Source organism: Epinephelus moara, chromosome 18 (assembly GCF_006386435.1).
Source record: "Epinephelus moara isolate mb chromosome 18, YSFRI_EMoa_1.0, whole genome shotgun sequence".
Classification (NCBI taxonomy): domain Eukaryota; kingdom Metazoa; phylum Chordata; class Actinopteri; order Perciformes; family Serranidae; genus Epinephelus; species Epinephelus moara.
The window spans coordinates 17418757-17434987 of record NC_065523.1 but is presented as its reverse complement, the minus strand read 5'-3'; the positions used below and the strand labels follow the sequence as shown (position 1 = coordinate 17434987).

Sequence of the window (16231 nt, the reverse complement as noted above, 5' to 3'; positions counted from 1 at the left end):
GATATTACTAAATTTACAGTTGACAACATCCTCTCTTATTTGGGTGCAGTGATTAGCCTAGTGTGACAGACATATTAACACATTTTTCCTTATTAATGTAATCTTACTCATGGCAAAATTTCATCAACTACACGAGTGTCAAGGCAGAAAAATAACATACTCATACTTCCGGCTAAGACATTCAAAATAAAAACTTTTGAATTAAAGTTTTATATTACATTCATAGTATAGGCAGCTAACCCAAAGCAGAGCATCCTTCGTGGTTTTTAGGTGATCTTAGCTCACAGACTCTGTACATCTAACCCGGATTTTCTGCTTTGAATGTGTCGAGTTGTCCTCTTTATGACCCGGCACACTCCTACACAGTAGGCGTCGCTAAGCAGCTTGAATCACTGTTAGCAACCCGCTTGTAAACAGCAGAAGAAGTCCACCAGGAGCGTCACATCAGCACCAAGCGGGAAGGAGCGGGCTGTTGGTGAAGCGGTTTGAGCAGCAGTCTACTTTCCTTGTATTATTTAGCTAGCAAGCAGCTAGCGGGCTAGCTAAATAAGGAGCAACTGAGGACTGAACATGCCGCGGGAAATCATAACGCTCCAGCTCGGACAATGTGGAAATCAAAGTACGTGAAAGACGAAGTTAATATGAAGACTGCTACCACTCATAACGTTAGCCAATGTCCAACATTTAAGTTGGCTAGCTAAGATGATCTGTCATGTAACGAGGCTAGCTCAAAGCCAGTATCAATTCAAGCTATATCAAAATGTAACACAAACATCGACGGTATTGGCTAGCTTAGCTGATCTGTGGCTAATGGGGTCTTTACATAGCAACTGTATCTAACGTAGGTTAGCTAACGTTACCTGTACAGCGTCACTCAGACAACGCTGCAGGTTACGATGCTTGACGTGTTTACTGTTGTCTAATAAGCTTGTAATGTCACAAACTGCTGTTTAACACGAGCTAACGTTTTGCCTATCTGCTCCTTTGTGTGTGTTGTAGTTGGTTTTGAGTTTTGGAAGCAGCTGTGTGCAGAGCATGGCATCAGTCCAGAGGGGATTGTTGAGGAGTTTGCAACTGAAGGGACTGACAGAAAGGACGTGTTCTTCTATCAGGTAACTGCTGCAAACAATGCTTCACTTCGTTATTTCTCACATCATGAGTTAAAAGAGGCACATCTTGTCTGCAACATAGACGGTCTGCACAGTATATACAGTCAATGTTCAGTCATCATCAGACTATGCTTGAAGTGCAACAACATGATTTTCCTCTAGATGGAGTGGTTGTAGTAAAAACTAAAGTAACACTGAAAGCAAACCTCAAGACTGTACAGTGTCACCAGCTAACTCCTGGTTTTTCACAAAACTCCACAGGCTGATGATGAGCACTACATCCCCCGCGCAGTTCTCCTAGATCTGGAGCCGAGGGTGATCCACTCCATCCTCAACTCGCCTTATGCCAATCTGTACAACCCAGAGAACATCTACCTGTCTGAGCATGGTGGAGGTGCTGGGAACAACTGGGCTAGTGGATATTCACAGGTGATCACCGGAAATGACATGTTTCTTTCTTTAGATTTAAGAAATAAAAATGTAATGCATCTAAAACTCTGCTCCGGCTTTATGTCCCCTCCTCAAGGGCAAAAAAATCCAGGAAGACATCTTTGACATCATTGACCGGGAGGCAGATGGCAGCGACAGTCTGGAGGCAAGTCTGCCGTTTATCACATACCGACTGTCCCTGGGGCCGAGAGTGATCAGGGCTGAGGCTGTGTGGAATTTTAAAAACTGATTTAAAAGTAATGTGATATTGCTGTGTCTAGTGTGTAGAAATATTCCACAGTATAGTCTTATGACAGTCTTATCCCAACTGGAGCATGAACCCCAATAATGAGATGAGTTCATTGTATATATTAAACCTGTAGAAAGGCTGAAATTTTGTCTGAATAATGGACAGATTATGAGACAGAAGGAGCCTGGGCACAGACGTGGAAAAGGCCCCTCTCTTTTCCTTAGTAGCGGCAAGATACCCTGACAGAAAGAGACCCAAAATGCCAACAAACGATGCAGCTGTGTCTTGTGTCTCTTCATAGTTGTTCTGTGTCTGTTTGTGGTCGTGCAGTGGCTGTTCTGTGTCTGTTTGTGGTTATTTGTTGTCTCTTTCAGAGATATGTTGTAGGTGAAGCTCAGGTGGCCCATTCAGTAATCCAGCCATGGTCTGAGTAGTATCAGGGAATACTTGTTTGCACTCAAGCATGACATCCAGTCAGACTCTTGTGTCTCTGTTGTGGTTAAATGCATGTGAAAATGAATGACTTGAATACTATGTTACAATGGTGCCAGTGCCTGTCATCTTAAGCCTTGCAAAGCCTCAGCCATGCCTCACTATTATTCTTAGCCTCTTTTTTTGGTGAACTTTCTTCAGCTGCCAGCCTTCCATAAAATAACACTCGCATTTCCCCTCTAAGGTCTGCAATTTCTGTAACTCATTCACGTTATGGCCCCACATTATTATTTAGTGTGTGCACTCATGTGTGCATTGGATAAGAAGGTGGGCCGAGCTGCCGTGAGCGTGTGTATGTTGGCAGGGTGTGGCGTGTAGAATGTCTGGTGATAATAGCCGGGCGAGTGTAGAAGGCAGGTATTACAGGGCTGTGCTGGGGGGTGAGGGAGCCTATTTGTGAGGTGGGGCTGCTGCACAACCATTTATATAACTGCCAAGGAAGAGAGGCATTTGCTCACCCACACACAGTCAGCTTTCTGCATCAGTAGAGTTTACAGTAAGCTTTTTACACACGTGGCATATGCTGTAAAGGTGAACTGTGAGTAATGAGTAACTCTTTGTCTTTGTAGGGGTTTGTCCTGTGTCATTCCATTGCTGGGGGGACGGGCTCAGGGCTGGGATCCTATCTGCTGGAAAAACTCAATGACAGGTCAACAAACGCATGCAACATTTTGGACAACTATTATTTTAGTCAAACATTTTTAGGCGTGGTGTGTGACTAATATATTTTCTAATCTTTAGGTACCCAAAGAAGCTGGTGCAGACTTATTCTGTTTTCCCAAACCAGGATGAGATGAGTGATGTGGTCGTTCAGCCGTACAACTCGCTGCTCACACTGAAGAGGCTCACCCAGAATGCAGACTGCGTGGTGAGTCGTAGCACTCATAAGTGGATGTTGATTAATCCCGTTGCTCTGTTTTTGCTTCATAATGCAGCCATGGCTCTAAACAACCTTACAAGATCAAAACACAATTTTACACGAGCCCCGGTTCGCCTGTAAATGTGTCACACCACATTCAGAATGAAAATATGGTAGCTAAAGTGTTCCAGTATTAATGACCTGAAACAGGAAACAGATAATTTTACCTAAAAAGCTTTCAGTTACATTGCCAATAAAATTACGATGTGATGTCAGACTTATTAATAAATTTGGCCTCATGTGTTCTGACGTAAATGTTACGGGTCAAAAGGCAGCAAGGAACTGCAAGTACACATGTCAAGCTGTTAAGACATCAAAGGCATACAAAACTCTTACATGAATAAAGTTTGATTAAGTCTCACAGGCCTATTACACACTGCAGTCACAGTGTCTGGAAAAAATATTTTATTAACAGAAATCCACACTTCACTAGACGAGCTCTGGCTGGGTTTGTTTCATGTTGTGTTCATGTGATCACAGATTTTTCTGATTACTTAGGTGTTATCTTTGAAAGTAAAGTGCGAAGCGCCACACACTAACCACAAAACCTCACACCAAACCAGCAAAACATTATACACCTCCTGCAAAAGCAAACAATTGTTAAGACATTGAGTTTTTGTGTAAATACACTACACACAAACGGTCATTTGAATAAGCACATGTAGCACCAACTACACACTGATGGTATAAAATAAAGACACTTGTTCTGTTTGCAGTAAAGTTGTCATATTTGTATTAAACACACATACACACAGGTATCCAAATGTGTGTGTGTTCTAACATTTCTCAAACAACAAAAGTGCAGTAGAAGAAAACTGTTATAAAATTGCAAACTGAGTGTAAAGTATAGAACGTGCATTCAGTTTTGCACACTTGGTAAATGCAAAAGCTACAAGTGTTATTAGTTTCAGAGACAGTGCTTCAAGATTACTTGTTAAAGCACTCAGAAAAAAACGCTAAAGGAACACTCCCCCTCCACCCCCCGGAAAAGAAAGGGGGGCGGGGGGACCCATCACAAATATGAAGACAGATTGTTGTTTCACTCTCTAAGTTTGTGGTTTTGTAAATTGACTACCCAGTTGTCACTTGAGTTTTATGCATCTGATATTGCAGTAGACTTTAAGATGACATCAAGTCAAATTTAAAATCCACTGACCTAATTTGTGACACTACATACTACGACAGATGAAGTCTAATTTTCACTCCAGCCTGTTCTTTTGTTGAAAGTCTCACTTTTTAGGCTGCTTAGGTTCTTGTGCAGCAAACTAATAAAGAAGCAAACTGCAGTGCCAGCATTCAAACTTAATAAATCTCAATCCTAAATTGGTGATTGTATTAGTCTGAGATGCTCTAACAGTGTAATGGTGTTTCCTCTCTAATACCTACTTCCTCCAGGGTCTTGCATAAGGCCCTCATGTTGATTAAATTAGCCAGAGAGCTAATAGAATCTGCTCAAGAATTGGTCCCCCTGTTGCAACTGTACAGTGTGTCTTTTATGTTCAGCCCTGCTAACAACAGCACACTGTGTTGCTCCGTAAGAGGTTCCTTGACTGCGTCATTGCTCTGATACCCTCTCACTTTTTCTTTAATTAACATCGTAGCAGTGTATTGACCTTCTGTGTTGTTGTGCTGCAGGGGATTTTCTTCTCTGTTTTCTCTTCATTTGTCTAATAATTGCCCTCTGTATGTGTGTGTTGTGTGTATCAGGTGGTATTGGATAACACGGCCCTAAATCGCATCGCCACTGACAGGCTGCATATCCAGAACCCGTCATTCTCCCAGATCAATCAGCTGGTGAGTAAAAGACGTTGTTCAATGTTACAACCTCGACCTCCTCTGGTTGTTTTCTCAGCTCGTCAGTCAGGAGGTTTAAGTTATGCTTCTTGATTGCAGTCTGCCTGACTGTATTTAGACAAAGACAAATGTTGAGACAGGCTGTACTTGACGCATGTCGCTCACTTAAAAAATTACATGATTTGCAAACTAGCTTGGTGAGTCAGTTGCATGTCAGACTGGATTTAAGCTTTCCAGGAAAGGAGTTGAACAGGGTTGCGCTTTCCAAGTACTATGACATTTCACTTTACAGGAGCAGCACTTTTTTTTACTTGAAACAACATTACACAGCCAATGTTTTCAACCAACATCAGTTACTTTTTGACTAGAAGTGATCTTTTTGTGTGTGTTGTAAAAACAAGATTTTTATGATGTAGACATTTTAGACATTGTGCTGGAGCAAATTTGAATTAATGAAATAATTTTGATGTATTGCCCAGCTTTAAAGATTTATTTTTTAATGTATTTAAAGGTTTATTTGAGATAATAAACAAATTTAAATACTTGAAATCCAATGCATTATACAGGGATATAAAGCTAAAAGCTAACTTTCATCCCCATTCCCTGGGCAAGTAAACAAACACACAATACAAATAATATTACACTATTATATATATGCAGTTCACTTGTAAGTGCCTACTAGTTTGTAGGTCATTTAAGGCTCTGTTTCTAATCAAACCTTCATAAACACAGGTTTCTACCATCATGTCTGCAAGCACAACGACCCTGCGTTACCCAGGCTACATGAACAACGACCTTATTGGCCTGATTGCATCCCTCATTCCCACACCCCGCCTCCACTTCCTTATGACCGGGTACACACCACTTACTACTGACCAGTCGGTGAGTGACATCATACAGATGGTTCAAAATGTTTTCATGTTAACCCAGCACCAGTGAACTGTAAAGTAAAGTGTTCTTGCATTTAACAATTAATATTTAAAATACTGAATGTCACTTATCACTAAACACACTGTGTTTCAGGTTGCTAGTGTGAGGAAAACCACAGTGCTGGATGTGATGAGGAGGCTTCTGCAACCCAAGAACGTGATGGTGTCTACAGGAAGAGAGAGGCAGCCAAGCCACTGCTACATCGCCATCCTTAACATCATCCAGGGAGAGGTCGACCCCACGCAGGTTCGAGTGCACACTATGCATGCATGGAATCAGTCTATATTCTTGTGAATTCCAAATAGCTAAAATGTTTGGAGAGTATTCAGTTTGTTATTCTCTACTGTAGGTGCATAAAAGCCTCCAAAGGATCCGGGAGCGTAAACTTGCCAGCTTCATTCCCTGGGGTCCCGCCAGCATTCAGGTGGCTCTGTCCAGGAAGTCACCATACCTGCCCTCGGCCCACAGAGTCAGCGGCCTGATGATGGCCAACCACACAAGCATCTCCTCTGTAAGTGCTCATCGAAGAGTTGCGTCACCTCAGCCTGTTCAGTTACATTCTCCTCCAATGTGTACTTTTACAGTGGAGACGTGTCTGTGTTTGTTCTGGGTCAATACTTGAGGCTGTACAGTGTCCTAAAAATGAAGATGAGACACCACAACAGTGGTTGGAGGGGATTTCCACAAAAAATAGGTTTTGGATCGTCATCCTGTCAAATTCGTTGAAACTGTGAGCATGAACATGAGCTGTGAAGTTGAGGGAAAATGCAGTCCTGTGATGTCATTAAATTACTAACTGTAAAATGATTGAGAAGGTCCTTTACAGGCAGTCAAATTACAATGCCCAATTTAACAATGTTTTCCTCATTATTTTAGGTCCTAAATTTAAGTAAGGGGAAATTACAGTCATCTGAGGAAGTTTCAGTGAAGTCATAGTTTTCATTTTCCTTTTTGGTTACATAGAAGTAACAAACAAAACACAAAGTGTGCAAGTTCTGAAGAAGTCCCTAAAAAAAGAACCTGAAACTTACCCACTTTCCCAGCAGTAGATTTCATTCTGATGTCTTCTCTGTTGCTATCCCCCAGCTGTTTGAGCGGACGTGCCGGCAGTACGACAAACTGCGTAAGCGTGAAGCCTTCCTGGAGCAGTTCCGCAAAGAGGACATATTCAAGGACAACTTTGATGAGCTGGACAACTCTCGCGAAGTGGTTCAGCAGCTGGTGGATGAGTACAGCGCAGCCACGCGGCCTGACTACATTTCCTGGGGCACGCAAGAACAGTGAACTGACTTTTTGTCTTGAATCTCAACTACAGCCCAGTCAGCATACATGCTTAGCTGGTTTATTCTCACTCACCTTACGTCCCTTCTTCACTTTCAATTTTCTCCCACATATAGGTGTCCCAAAACAGACAGGCATTTGGCTATAGCTGCTTCTCTGAAAAAAATATATTTATTGGCTTGTTATAGCGTTATGTAGTATAGTATGCGTGTGTCTAGAATCTCGAGGGATGAGTGTTAACAGCCACTGTTATTATCATAACCAAATTGTAAAATGGACTGGACTGTATCACATCCTGGACTGATGTTTAAATAGTTTAAATAAAACAGTCCTTACCTGTAAGTCCAGTGAGGGAAAAAGTAAAAGTTCTTTTTTTGCAAGTCTTGTGCAGAAAGCATTTTGTACAAAACACTCTATAAATGTTAATAGTTGTTTTTTTTTCCTTTTGCTAAACTCAGCTTTCCTGCCTTGTAGCCTATTTTTTTTCCAGCAATGTAAGACAACCCGTTGCCTTGTTTTGGTCTATTTTTATACCGAGTAAAGTACTTAAGTTTTGTGCTGTTGATTTACAGTAAAACGTCCATCGCCTACAACATGATTGCCTTGAATAACGAGAGTAAGATTGACAGAATGTGTTGCATGGAGGGTTGATGCAGGTTCTTTCATCCAAGACATTTCTGTCATGGTGCGTTGTACCGTCTGCTGCTGATACACATTGCTCATTTGTTACCACTGTACATGACCAACAGGAATGTCAAGTTTAAGTTGGGCTTGAGCCAAAAATTATGTTAAAACACCTGCTATATAAACGGTGTAGACATTTTAACATTATTTGCCACCTACATAAGAGAAAGTAACAGTTTGCACAGATTAACATGGTGTACAAGGATGGATTTCATTTGAACACTTCATCTCTATACCTGTAAATATACTTTGAAGAATATCTGGTTCACTGGCACTCTCTGTATCATCTGAAATGAATATACTGTTTGATGTTGCTTTGCTTGTTGGACCTGTTTGAAATGATGAATAAACACATTTTCTATTATTTTCTATTTGCCATTTGAAATGTTTCTGGTATTATCTGGAGACATGCTTGGTAGGTTTTATGTAAAGGTCATTTTACTTCCCATTAGTCAAACCTACAGAATGATAAAACACCACTCTTTGCCCCTCACCTGGAGCTGCAGCATACTGGTGGCCGTTCATCTAACTCAGTTAAGGCTCATTACCACAGGGGAACGTAAAGGTACTTAGCAACGCTTGCTCAACCAGCTATTGTTTTTAACCAGAAAAGCTTCGGGGGAGGCAGCTCTCAGCTCTGCTGCTGGCGCCAAACTTCAGCCTTTTATAAAATGAAAACAATAGTCTTACTCTGCTTCACTAGTCGAGGCACAAGAAAGCACATTTTCTGAAAACGAAACAAAGGAAATGACTGAATGGCTGAACATTACCAAAGACGTTATGGTAAAATGGTGCTGTTTTTTATTAATTACATACAGTATTTATAGTTTTTATTGCACTTCCAAGTTAGTTAAAAACAAACAATAGTGCAATTAACTATACACACATTACATAAAAAGGTACCATGCAGCGTACAAACAAGCTTAATACAAAGCAACAACATCCGCAGTGTGATTTATTTTCTTTTCATACTTGTAGCTCGGAGCTGCCTGCAGCTGCAGTAGAAAAAGCAAAGACCTGCTTCTGAGCAGGAGACGGGGCTGACTGTGCAATGACTCGTCAAGGCCTTTCATGGTGAGATTTAAGTCTTGAGGCTGGTTATCACATGGAGTTGTGAAGAAGACAGTACTCTAAAATTATATTTACAAAGCCTATCTAAAGTCTCATCTACTACATTAAAATAAAGTGTATAAACAACAGGATGTCTTCATACTTGTCTGACATTCAAGTTTAACGAAAAACGAGTAAATGTGAAAACAGTCAAATAAAAATTGGGGGATCTGTCTGCTTTGGGATAATTTCTTGTTATAAAAGCTTATTTAAAAAACATCTTTGGTCCATTGGTCAAACCCATGACTTGGCAAAACTTTGGCTTCACAAGAATACTCAGTGAACACAAAGACAGGGCTACACAGGATTTACACATCTGAACTGCTTTAAGGAGCTGAACCAAAAGCTTTTATGGCTTTTGGTTAACCTTATATCAAAACACATCTGGGTCTGCATTTAAGACATAAAGAACAGTAACAAAACAAAACAAAAAAAGCAAAGTTTGCATAAATAACTACAAAAGCATCCATGGCCTGATTAAAAAGATTTCTGTTTAAATAGCAGGGAACTACAGATGCGTATTGCTGCCACACCAGAAACAGAAAAAGATGAGTATCACCTTATAACGTCAAAAGTTGATCATTATAATAATATGTTTTTAATGTTATAACAGTATTTTCATATTATAAGATATTTTCACATTATTATGACATACAAACTTATCATGTTACAACTGTGGATGTATAAAGAGAACTGGATACAGCCTTGGAGGCGGAGCCCCGTTCATTCCTATAAAAGTTGCTCAGTGATGCATGAAGCCAAAAAGGTTTGACTTCCCGGGTATAACATTAACTAGATCTTCTGTTTGTTGGGCCAACAGAGCAAGCACACTAGAGACTTCTGTCAGCTGAGCTGCTAACTTCCAGTTTAGCCCTCCGCTAACTTGAATGGGGATAAAATGATTTAATCGTGTGGCTCTTCTAGACTTAGGAAATGTTGTCAGATAGAACAGATAATCCCAATAATGAAGTCACTTTGCAGGTGTTGTGATGCTCAAAAAAATGTATCCACTGATTTACAGACGTCCCTTCCCTAATGTTGGTTCGTGGGAAAAAGTGTAAAGGCCCAATGACATCACGTGACGGACCAGGAAATTGTAGTTCCAGGGTTTGGCCACTAGGAAAACTGGTTTCAAAGCCTGTGCGGTTTCTGGGGGCTTGGTTATAACAAAATTTAAAGATAAACAGTATACTGTTTATTCACATCATAATGTGATCACTTATACTGTAAAAACATTTAAAATTTTATGTTATAATGTGATAACATATTGTTATAACATGAAACTCACGTTTGAATGAGAAAACAGTTTGCGGAGAAGGATAAACTGAGGGATACAGCTCATTTGCATGACTTGATTTGTTGGGTTGAGACATGGTGACATTCTGCATGATATTGTGATAAGTGTGCGTACACTGAGAAGGATTTTAATATGCATTGGGGTGTGCAGGAGGAATAAAGAGTCTGTTGTAATCGTTGTAATAATGTGAAAATAGCTTGTTATGATGATAAACCTTTACGTTATAACATGATACTTATGCATTTTTCGTTTTCTGGCACAGCAGCAATATAATGCTGTAGGGGAAAGACGGGGAACTGCATGGTAAATATGGCGTCACTTCAGATCCAGATATCTGACTACGGTTTTACGTGTACTCTAATTTTAATTCTTCCATCATATATACATTGTGAAAATAACAATAATAAACAGAGAAGCACCAGTTATTTTCAGCAGAGTAGAGCTGCATTAGGATAGTAACTGACATAAGCAAAATTATCAAATCAGTCAAGTGTTAACCAAGTTTCGTGTCAAGGATTACAGCCAAGACAAGCAGCACAACAAAGGACACATGAGAGCATTTGGTGGAGACAACGTAGACACAGCTCCAAAATCCTTTGGTTTCTGTGAGACACAGTTAACTCAGATCCTGAATGTGTAATCCAGGAAATGTATTTCTTGATCAAACAGACACACAGACAGACACACACACATACGTGCACACACACACACACACACACACACACACACACACACACACACTGATAATCCCATAGGTAAGAGTCTATACGGCAATGGCAGCCAAAGTGACTTAACTACAGAGTTCAACATCTGTTTCCAGTTCCAAGTTCACATGGCTCACTGCATCAACAGTTCCAGGTAATGCAAACCCGACCGGGACCTTATGAAAACCGACCGTCTCTGATGAACATGTCAGCATAAGGGCACGTGAGAGAGTAAAGTGAGTGTGTATGTGTGCGTGAAAGAGAGAGAGCCAAAGACGGGAGGGTGTGTGCGTGTGTGTCACTGAATGTTCTCAACACTAATCCAGCAGTGCATGAGGGACGACTGCCTTCTAGGAAAGGCAATACAAATATGGCACACTCCGAGAGAGACAGAGAGAGAAAAGAGACAGAGTAGTGTTTGCACTCTAAGCCATACCTTCATGAGGGGAGTACCACAGCTTATTGTTGCCATAAGTCCTAACTGTTGTGATGCTATCTCTCCCTGATGTAGCAAGGCTCATGCCAACGTCTCACATTGTCGAGGGGGGTGGGGTGGGGTGAGGTGGGGTGGGGGGTGAGGGCTGTTGCCATGTAGAGTAACAGAGGTGGTTGCGTGACAGGATGGGGTGGAGGGTGTGTGACAGCTCATCAGCAACCGCATTGGTTTCTGTGGGTTTCTGGCCTCACTTGCAAAACAGAACCCCCTTGCCTTCTCGTCCCCTCCCCTCTCCCTCCCTCCTCCATCGGCCAGCTCCTTCAGCTGGAAAGCTCAGCGAGGGTTTATTTTCACGGATGGGGAGCGAAAACAGCCCTGTCTTTGTTTTGGCTGCCGTGCCGTTCCCAGTGGAGGAGGCGTGGTGTCCTGAGGACTGGGGCTGGGCCTCATAGGGGATACGTGGAGGAGGATGGTGGGGGGTTGGGGGTTGTCCAGGTATGGGTCCCTCTCAAACTGGGTGCGAGGGCAGCTCCAGGAGGGTGGGCGTGTGTGTTGAGGCCAGGTGACGGAATCCCACCTCTGTGCTGTCTGTTATAGTGATGTCCGCATCTTCCCCTTTCCCTCGCTGGCGACGGATGGCACTGAAATACGCATTCATCAGCTGCATGATCTCAGTCAGCTGTGACAGAGAGGGAGAGAGAGAGAGAGAGAGAGAGAGAGAGAGAGAGAGAGAGAGAGAGAGAGAGAGAGGTCAGATTGGTGGCAGTCTCAGTGTCTGTCTGGCACTGTCACAGGAGGGTGGAGACGGATGATGTCATCCAGCTGTTAGAAAAACTGGATCCCCCAGAAGCAGAGGATGATGTTGTTTGACACACACACCCCTTGATCAGAAAAAAGAGGCCTTACAAGTGTGTGGATATTTCATCACTTTGACATATTTTGTTCAGCAGCTGTTGCAGAAACAAGTAAGGGCACTGCGCACAAGTTCATCTGTCTCTCCGTTACCCTGACCTTGGTGGACATGACCACCAAACCACCATAAGCCACCATGACCATTACCCTTCCTTTAGTCCTGCTAATGCTTGCCTAAACATTGTGTGTGAGAACACGGTCTAAAACAGTCTCAACTTATACCTACTCTTCAACTTTAACTGTAACCCTTAAATGAGCAGCTAATCTCGCCCTCACCATTAACTCCAGGCCTAACCATAATCACCCCCTGCAAATCCGTTCTCTCTCTTTTTTTTTTCCTGCCCAGGACCTCAAAGCCCTGCACATTCATGTAACTGCAATATAAGGCCTTAAGTTCATAAAAGTAGGAGCCTTACTGGGCTCTGCTTCAATTCGCCTGTGTGTCCAATAAATAAATAAAAGCCACTTTTGTGCCCCATGAGAGATCACAGAGGGATTTTTTGTTCCGTGTGGGAAGATGCAAGCAAATCTGCCCCGTGAAAGGCAAGATTTGTTCCCCACTAGAAACAAAAAATGTCTGTTTGGAAGAACATCCATGTTTCTGAGAAATGTTGCCTAATATTTTAATCTAACCACGGCAATAAAACTCGCCCCCCAGTTGCCATTTAATGCCAGGAAGTTAGACTTTTGGTGGTTAGCATCGGTTGGAGAGCAGGGGCAGGTTGTGTGCTCTCTATTTAGACCAAATTAATGAGTGTTTTTAAAGTGGGTCAGAAAGCTGGAAGGAGGGGGGGGGTATCATGAGCAGACAGCGTGCTTCTTTCACTTACTCTGCAGAACACTGCATGGTGATAAGGCCACTTGGCCCTGCACTGTACACAAACTGAATCCTGAATCCAGTAATAAGAGATTTTACTTCCTCTATCTCAGTAATGCTTAACTTACAGATATGGCCCACGATAAGGTGCCAGGTGGCCTGCCGATCATTTTCTAATTCACAATTAAAATAAATGGATTCTCACTGTTTTTTGTTTTTTTTTAATGTTTTTTTTTTTACTTTTAATATAAATAAGGTGTCAGAGTGCATAAAAAGCATCAAACTAGAGCTTGTTTATCAAAAAAGTGCCAGGGGAAAATCCCCAGACCCCTTGACAGAAATCTGGGCTAAGCCCTATATGTCGTACAATTCCTAGAAACTGGCCCCCAGACTCCTCTCATTTTGCAAAAGTGGCCCCCGGGCAAAGCAAGTTGAGTATCCCTGTCTTAACCCTCAGCCTGTATATACTGTACTATTCTGTGGTGTGACCCACTATACCTTGGTGGTTTCAAACAGCAGATCCCGATCCCCAGCTGTGATCTTGAAAGTGTTGCTATCAGATACGCCGTAAGAACAGATCTGGCCATAAGGGAAGGACTCCAGGGCCTCTGCCTCTCCCTGCCGATACAGAGACACGGAGGTAGCAGCTACGCCCAGCCACAACTTCTGGGAAAAACTCCCTGTTGAACTCTGGAGGGAGGAAGAGGTAAGCAGATGTCAAAACAGCTTACAGTTATTCTTTAATTTACCTCAAGAGTCCTAGTGACTCTTAAGCACAGAGGGAGCAAAATCTCTCAGTCCAACAATAAAACTAAAGCGTGACATCACAATACTCACAATATAAAAGTCCACTTCATAAAGAGTGCATCCAAAGCCCGACCACTGGCGTGCAATTGTGAGGTAGGCAGCCATACTGTCCCTGCGGCTGTAGCCGGCCAGACCTTTCCAACGCTCCAAAATGGATCCCATGACAGCCGCTGCCTCCTCCTTCAGCCGACTCCGAAGGCGCATGTCCTGCTCTACTTTTTGCTTGTGCGCTGCTGTAGCTGTGTGGCTCCACAACGTCCCTGCCAGGAGGCCCGTGGGGAAGCGTTGCGTGGTGGGGCAGCCCTGAGCTGCCACCTGACAAGGAGGCAGGGCTTGGGGTGCAGAAAGGGACATAAGGACTCGTGCTTCTAGCACATGACCTGGGAAAAGCTCGTCCAGAGGTGGGCAGGGGGCATGTGTGCTGAAGTCACCCATCAGACACTGAAGCCTCAGGGAAGCTAAGGCCTGCAGGTCCTCTTCACAGGCTGGCAACTGGCCACGTACCACCATCTCATGGCACTGCAGCACGAAGCCCGAAGCCAGGACAAACAGGGAGAGACAGGAACAGGAGGAAAAGAAGGTACAATTTGTCAGTAATAGCCTCAGTCCTGCCATCAATCCTTTCTACCCCACCCTGTTTTATTTTGTCCCATAACTCTTTTATGGGAGTCCTCGGGAAAAATGTTCTAATGAAGCCAGTGCTGGCTGCCTTTTGCCCCCTCTGCACTACAGCCAGTGCTCTTAGTCATGCTTTTTATGTGCTGTGCTTTACTGCAATCACAGCTCATATAAGACATTAATGATTGTTAAGTAAAAACATAATAATCCAATGAAATACGAGGAATGAATCGCTGCAGGACAATAAATTATATCTCATTATCAGCACTGAAACAGTCACTCATAACAAAGACGCTCTCAAAGGAGGACTCTGCCCTTTGAGGAGTTGAGTTCTGCTCCATTACCTGCTCAAAGAGAAAGAGATATTCAATGCTGTCCACTGATATGCTGTCAGCATCCAACAGGCAGTAGAGCTTGAAACACAGTTTCCATTGGGATTTAGACTCTGCCTCTTTGGTGGAAAGGCTGCACAGAAGAGGAACAGAGAGGGTTAGAAAAGGAACGAATATACTAAAATACAAGCCTAAATGTTAATATGTTACAAGGTATTGCTTCTTCAATGTGTAATATTATTGTTAAGTAACTTGGTGGTTTGCTGAGTTTCATGTTTACTCACTGAGCAGTGTGAGGACACAGATGTCTACACTTGTTAATGAAACACAGGCCCCCTTTATTCCAGCTTTATTGTTTCATTTGAGACTTTGCCTTGTACAACCAAATGACATCAGCTTCACCTTGGCTATCCAGCAACTGGCTGGCTTTGCTGACAGAAATAGTGACACCAGTCTAGTTTCCCAGCAGGGTGTCATGTTTGACCAACAAAACCAGACAAGGTCACCAGTTATCAAGGATACTGGATAATGTTCAGCATGGGAGCTGGGCTACTGAGGATAAATATACAATCCACTGCTCTGCTGGCATTCATCTAACGAGTGACAAATAGCTCAGATTCCTGCCAGACTTAGCCAAGGTGTTTTGATAGTGTTGTCTGTCTGCTTGGTTTTATTGTGTCTGACTTCCTCGCCGTATGTCTGTTTTATTTTACAGGGTGAAGACAGGGATTTACTTTTCGAACCTCGTCAGGATGTCTGCAATCAGAGTGCTGCCTGCGATCGGCTGCTCCCACAGTGCATTCTGCTCGTACAGTGCAAATGTGTTTTTACTATCTTGCAGGCTGAGCTTCTCCTGCATCCTTCGAACCACCTGGTGACGAGCAAAGGAAAGTGGGTTGAAAAACAGATGGACACATAAATGGTTAAACACTGAAGGGACCGTTCGCCCCAAAATAAAAAAAAATACATATTTTTAATTTAACCTCAGTGCTATCTATTCATCTATATCGTTTTGGCGTGAGTTGCTGCATGTTGGAGATATCGGCCATAGACATGCTTGCCTTAACTTGAATATAATGGAATTAGGTGGCACTCAGCTTGTGGACCTCAAATCGCGAAAAAATAAAATACATTTGAAAACCTCACCGACAATGTCTTGTCCTAGAATTCATGCGTCTACTGATGGACAAGAGGGTTGTGCTCCTGACACCGTGAGACGTAAACATTAATTGTGTCCTCCTCAGCTGAGCTGTTACTTTAGCTAGCTCAGTGGTGCAAGCTGAGCTGGCAGTACAACATTACATTATTAT

At 42.6% G+C, this 16231-nt stretch overlaps 2 protein-coding genes across 2 annotated transcripts in view; one reads left to right on the top strand and one right to left on the bottom strand.

Annotated features, from left to right (window-relative positions):
* The first annotated feature begins 438 nt into the window (after positions 1 to 438).
* On the top strand, positions 439 to 8250 carry tubg1 (tubulin, gamma 1). Its single transcript, XM_050068657.1, has 11 exons — positions 439 to 619; positions 1000 to 1112; positions 1371 to 1538; positions 1636 to 1704; positions 2850 to 2929; positions 3022 to 3148; positions 4907 to 4993; positions 5726 to 5875; positions 6017 to 6169; positions 6273 to 6434; positions 7010 to 8250. Exons 1-11 carry the CDS (start codon positions 571 to 573, stop codon positions 7205 to 7207), a joined length of 1356 nt encoding a protein of 451 aa, XP_049924614.1. The 5' UTR covers positions 439 to 570; the 3' UTR covers positions 7208 to 8250.
* A 265-nt stretch (positions 8251 to 8515) lies between these two features.
* The window catches only part of plekhh3 (pleckstrin homology, MyTH4 and FERM domain containing H3), a 39901-nt gene continuing 32185 nt past the window's right edge, over positions 8516 to 16231 (bottom strand). The window contains exons 9-13 of the mRNA XM_050068656.1: positions 15665 to 15792; positions 14934 to 15054; positions 14002 to 14490; positions 13663 to 13854; positions 8516 to 12114 (exon numbers count right to left, since the gene is read on the bottom strand). Coding sequence (XP_049924613.1) covers positions 11944 to 12114; positions 13663 to 13854; positions 14002 to 14490; positions 14934 to 15054; positions 15665 to 15792 — 1101 coding nt within the window. The 3' untranslated portion in view covers positions 8516 to 11943. The remainder of the gene's footprint in view (positions 12115 to 13662; positions 13855 to 14001; positions 14491 to 14933; positions 15055 to 15664; positions 15793 to 16231) is intronic.

Bases quoted from the DNA above. Each gene is read 5' to 3' on its own strand.
- tubg1 (XM_050068657.1), top strand. From the start codon at position 571: ATGCCGCGGGAAATCATAACGCTCCAGCTCGGACAATGTGGAAATCAA. The intron at 1,705-2,849 runs GCAAGTCTGCCG...TTGTCTTTGTAG, and splicing joins ATGGCAGCGACAGTCTGGAG to GGGTTTGTCCTGTGTCATTC. The intron at 6,170-6,272 runs GTTCGAGTGCAC...TCTCTACTGTAG, and splicing joins GAGAGGTCGACCCCACGCAG to GTGCATAAAAGCCTCCAAAG.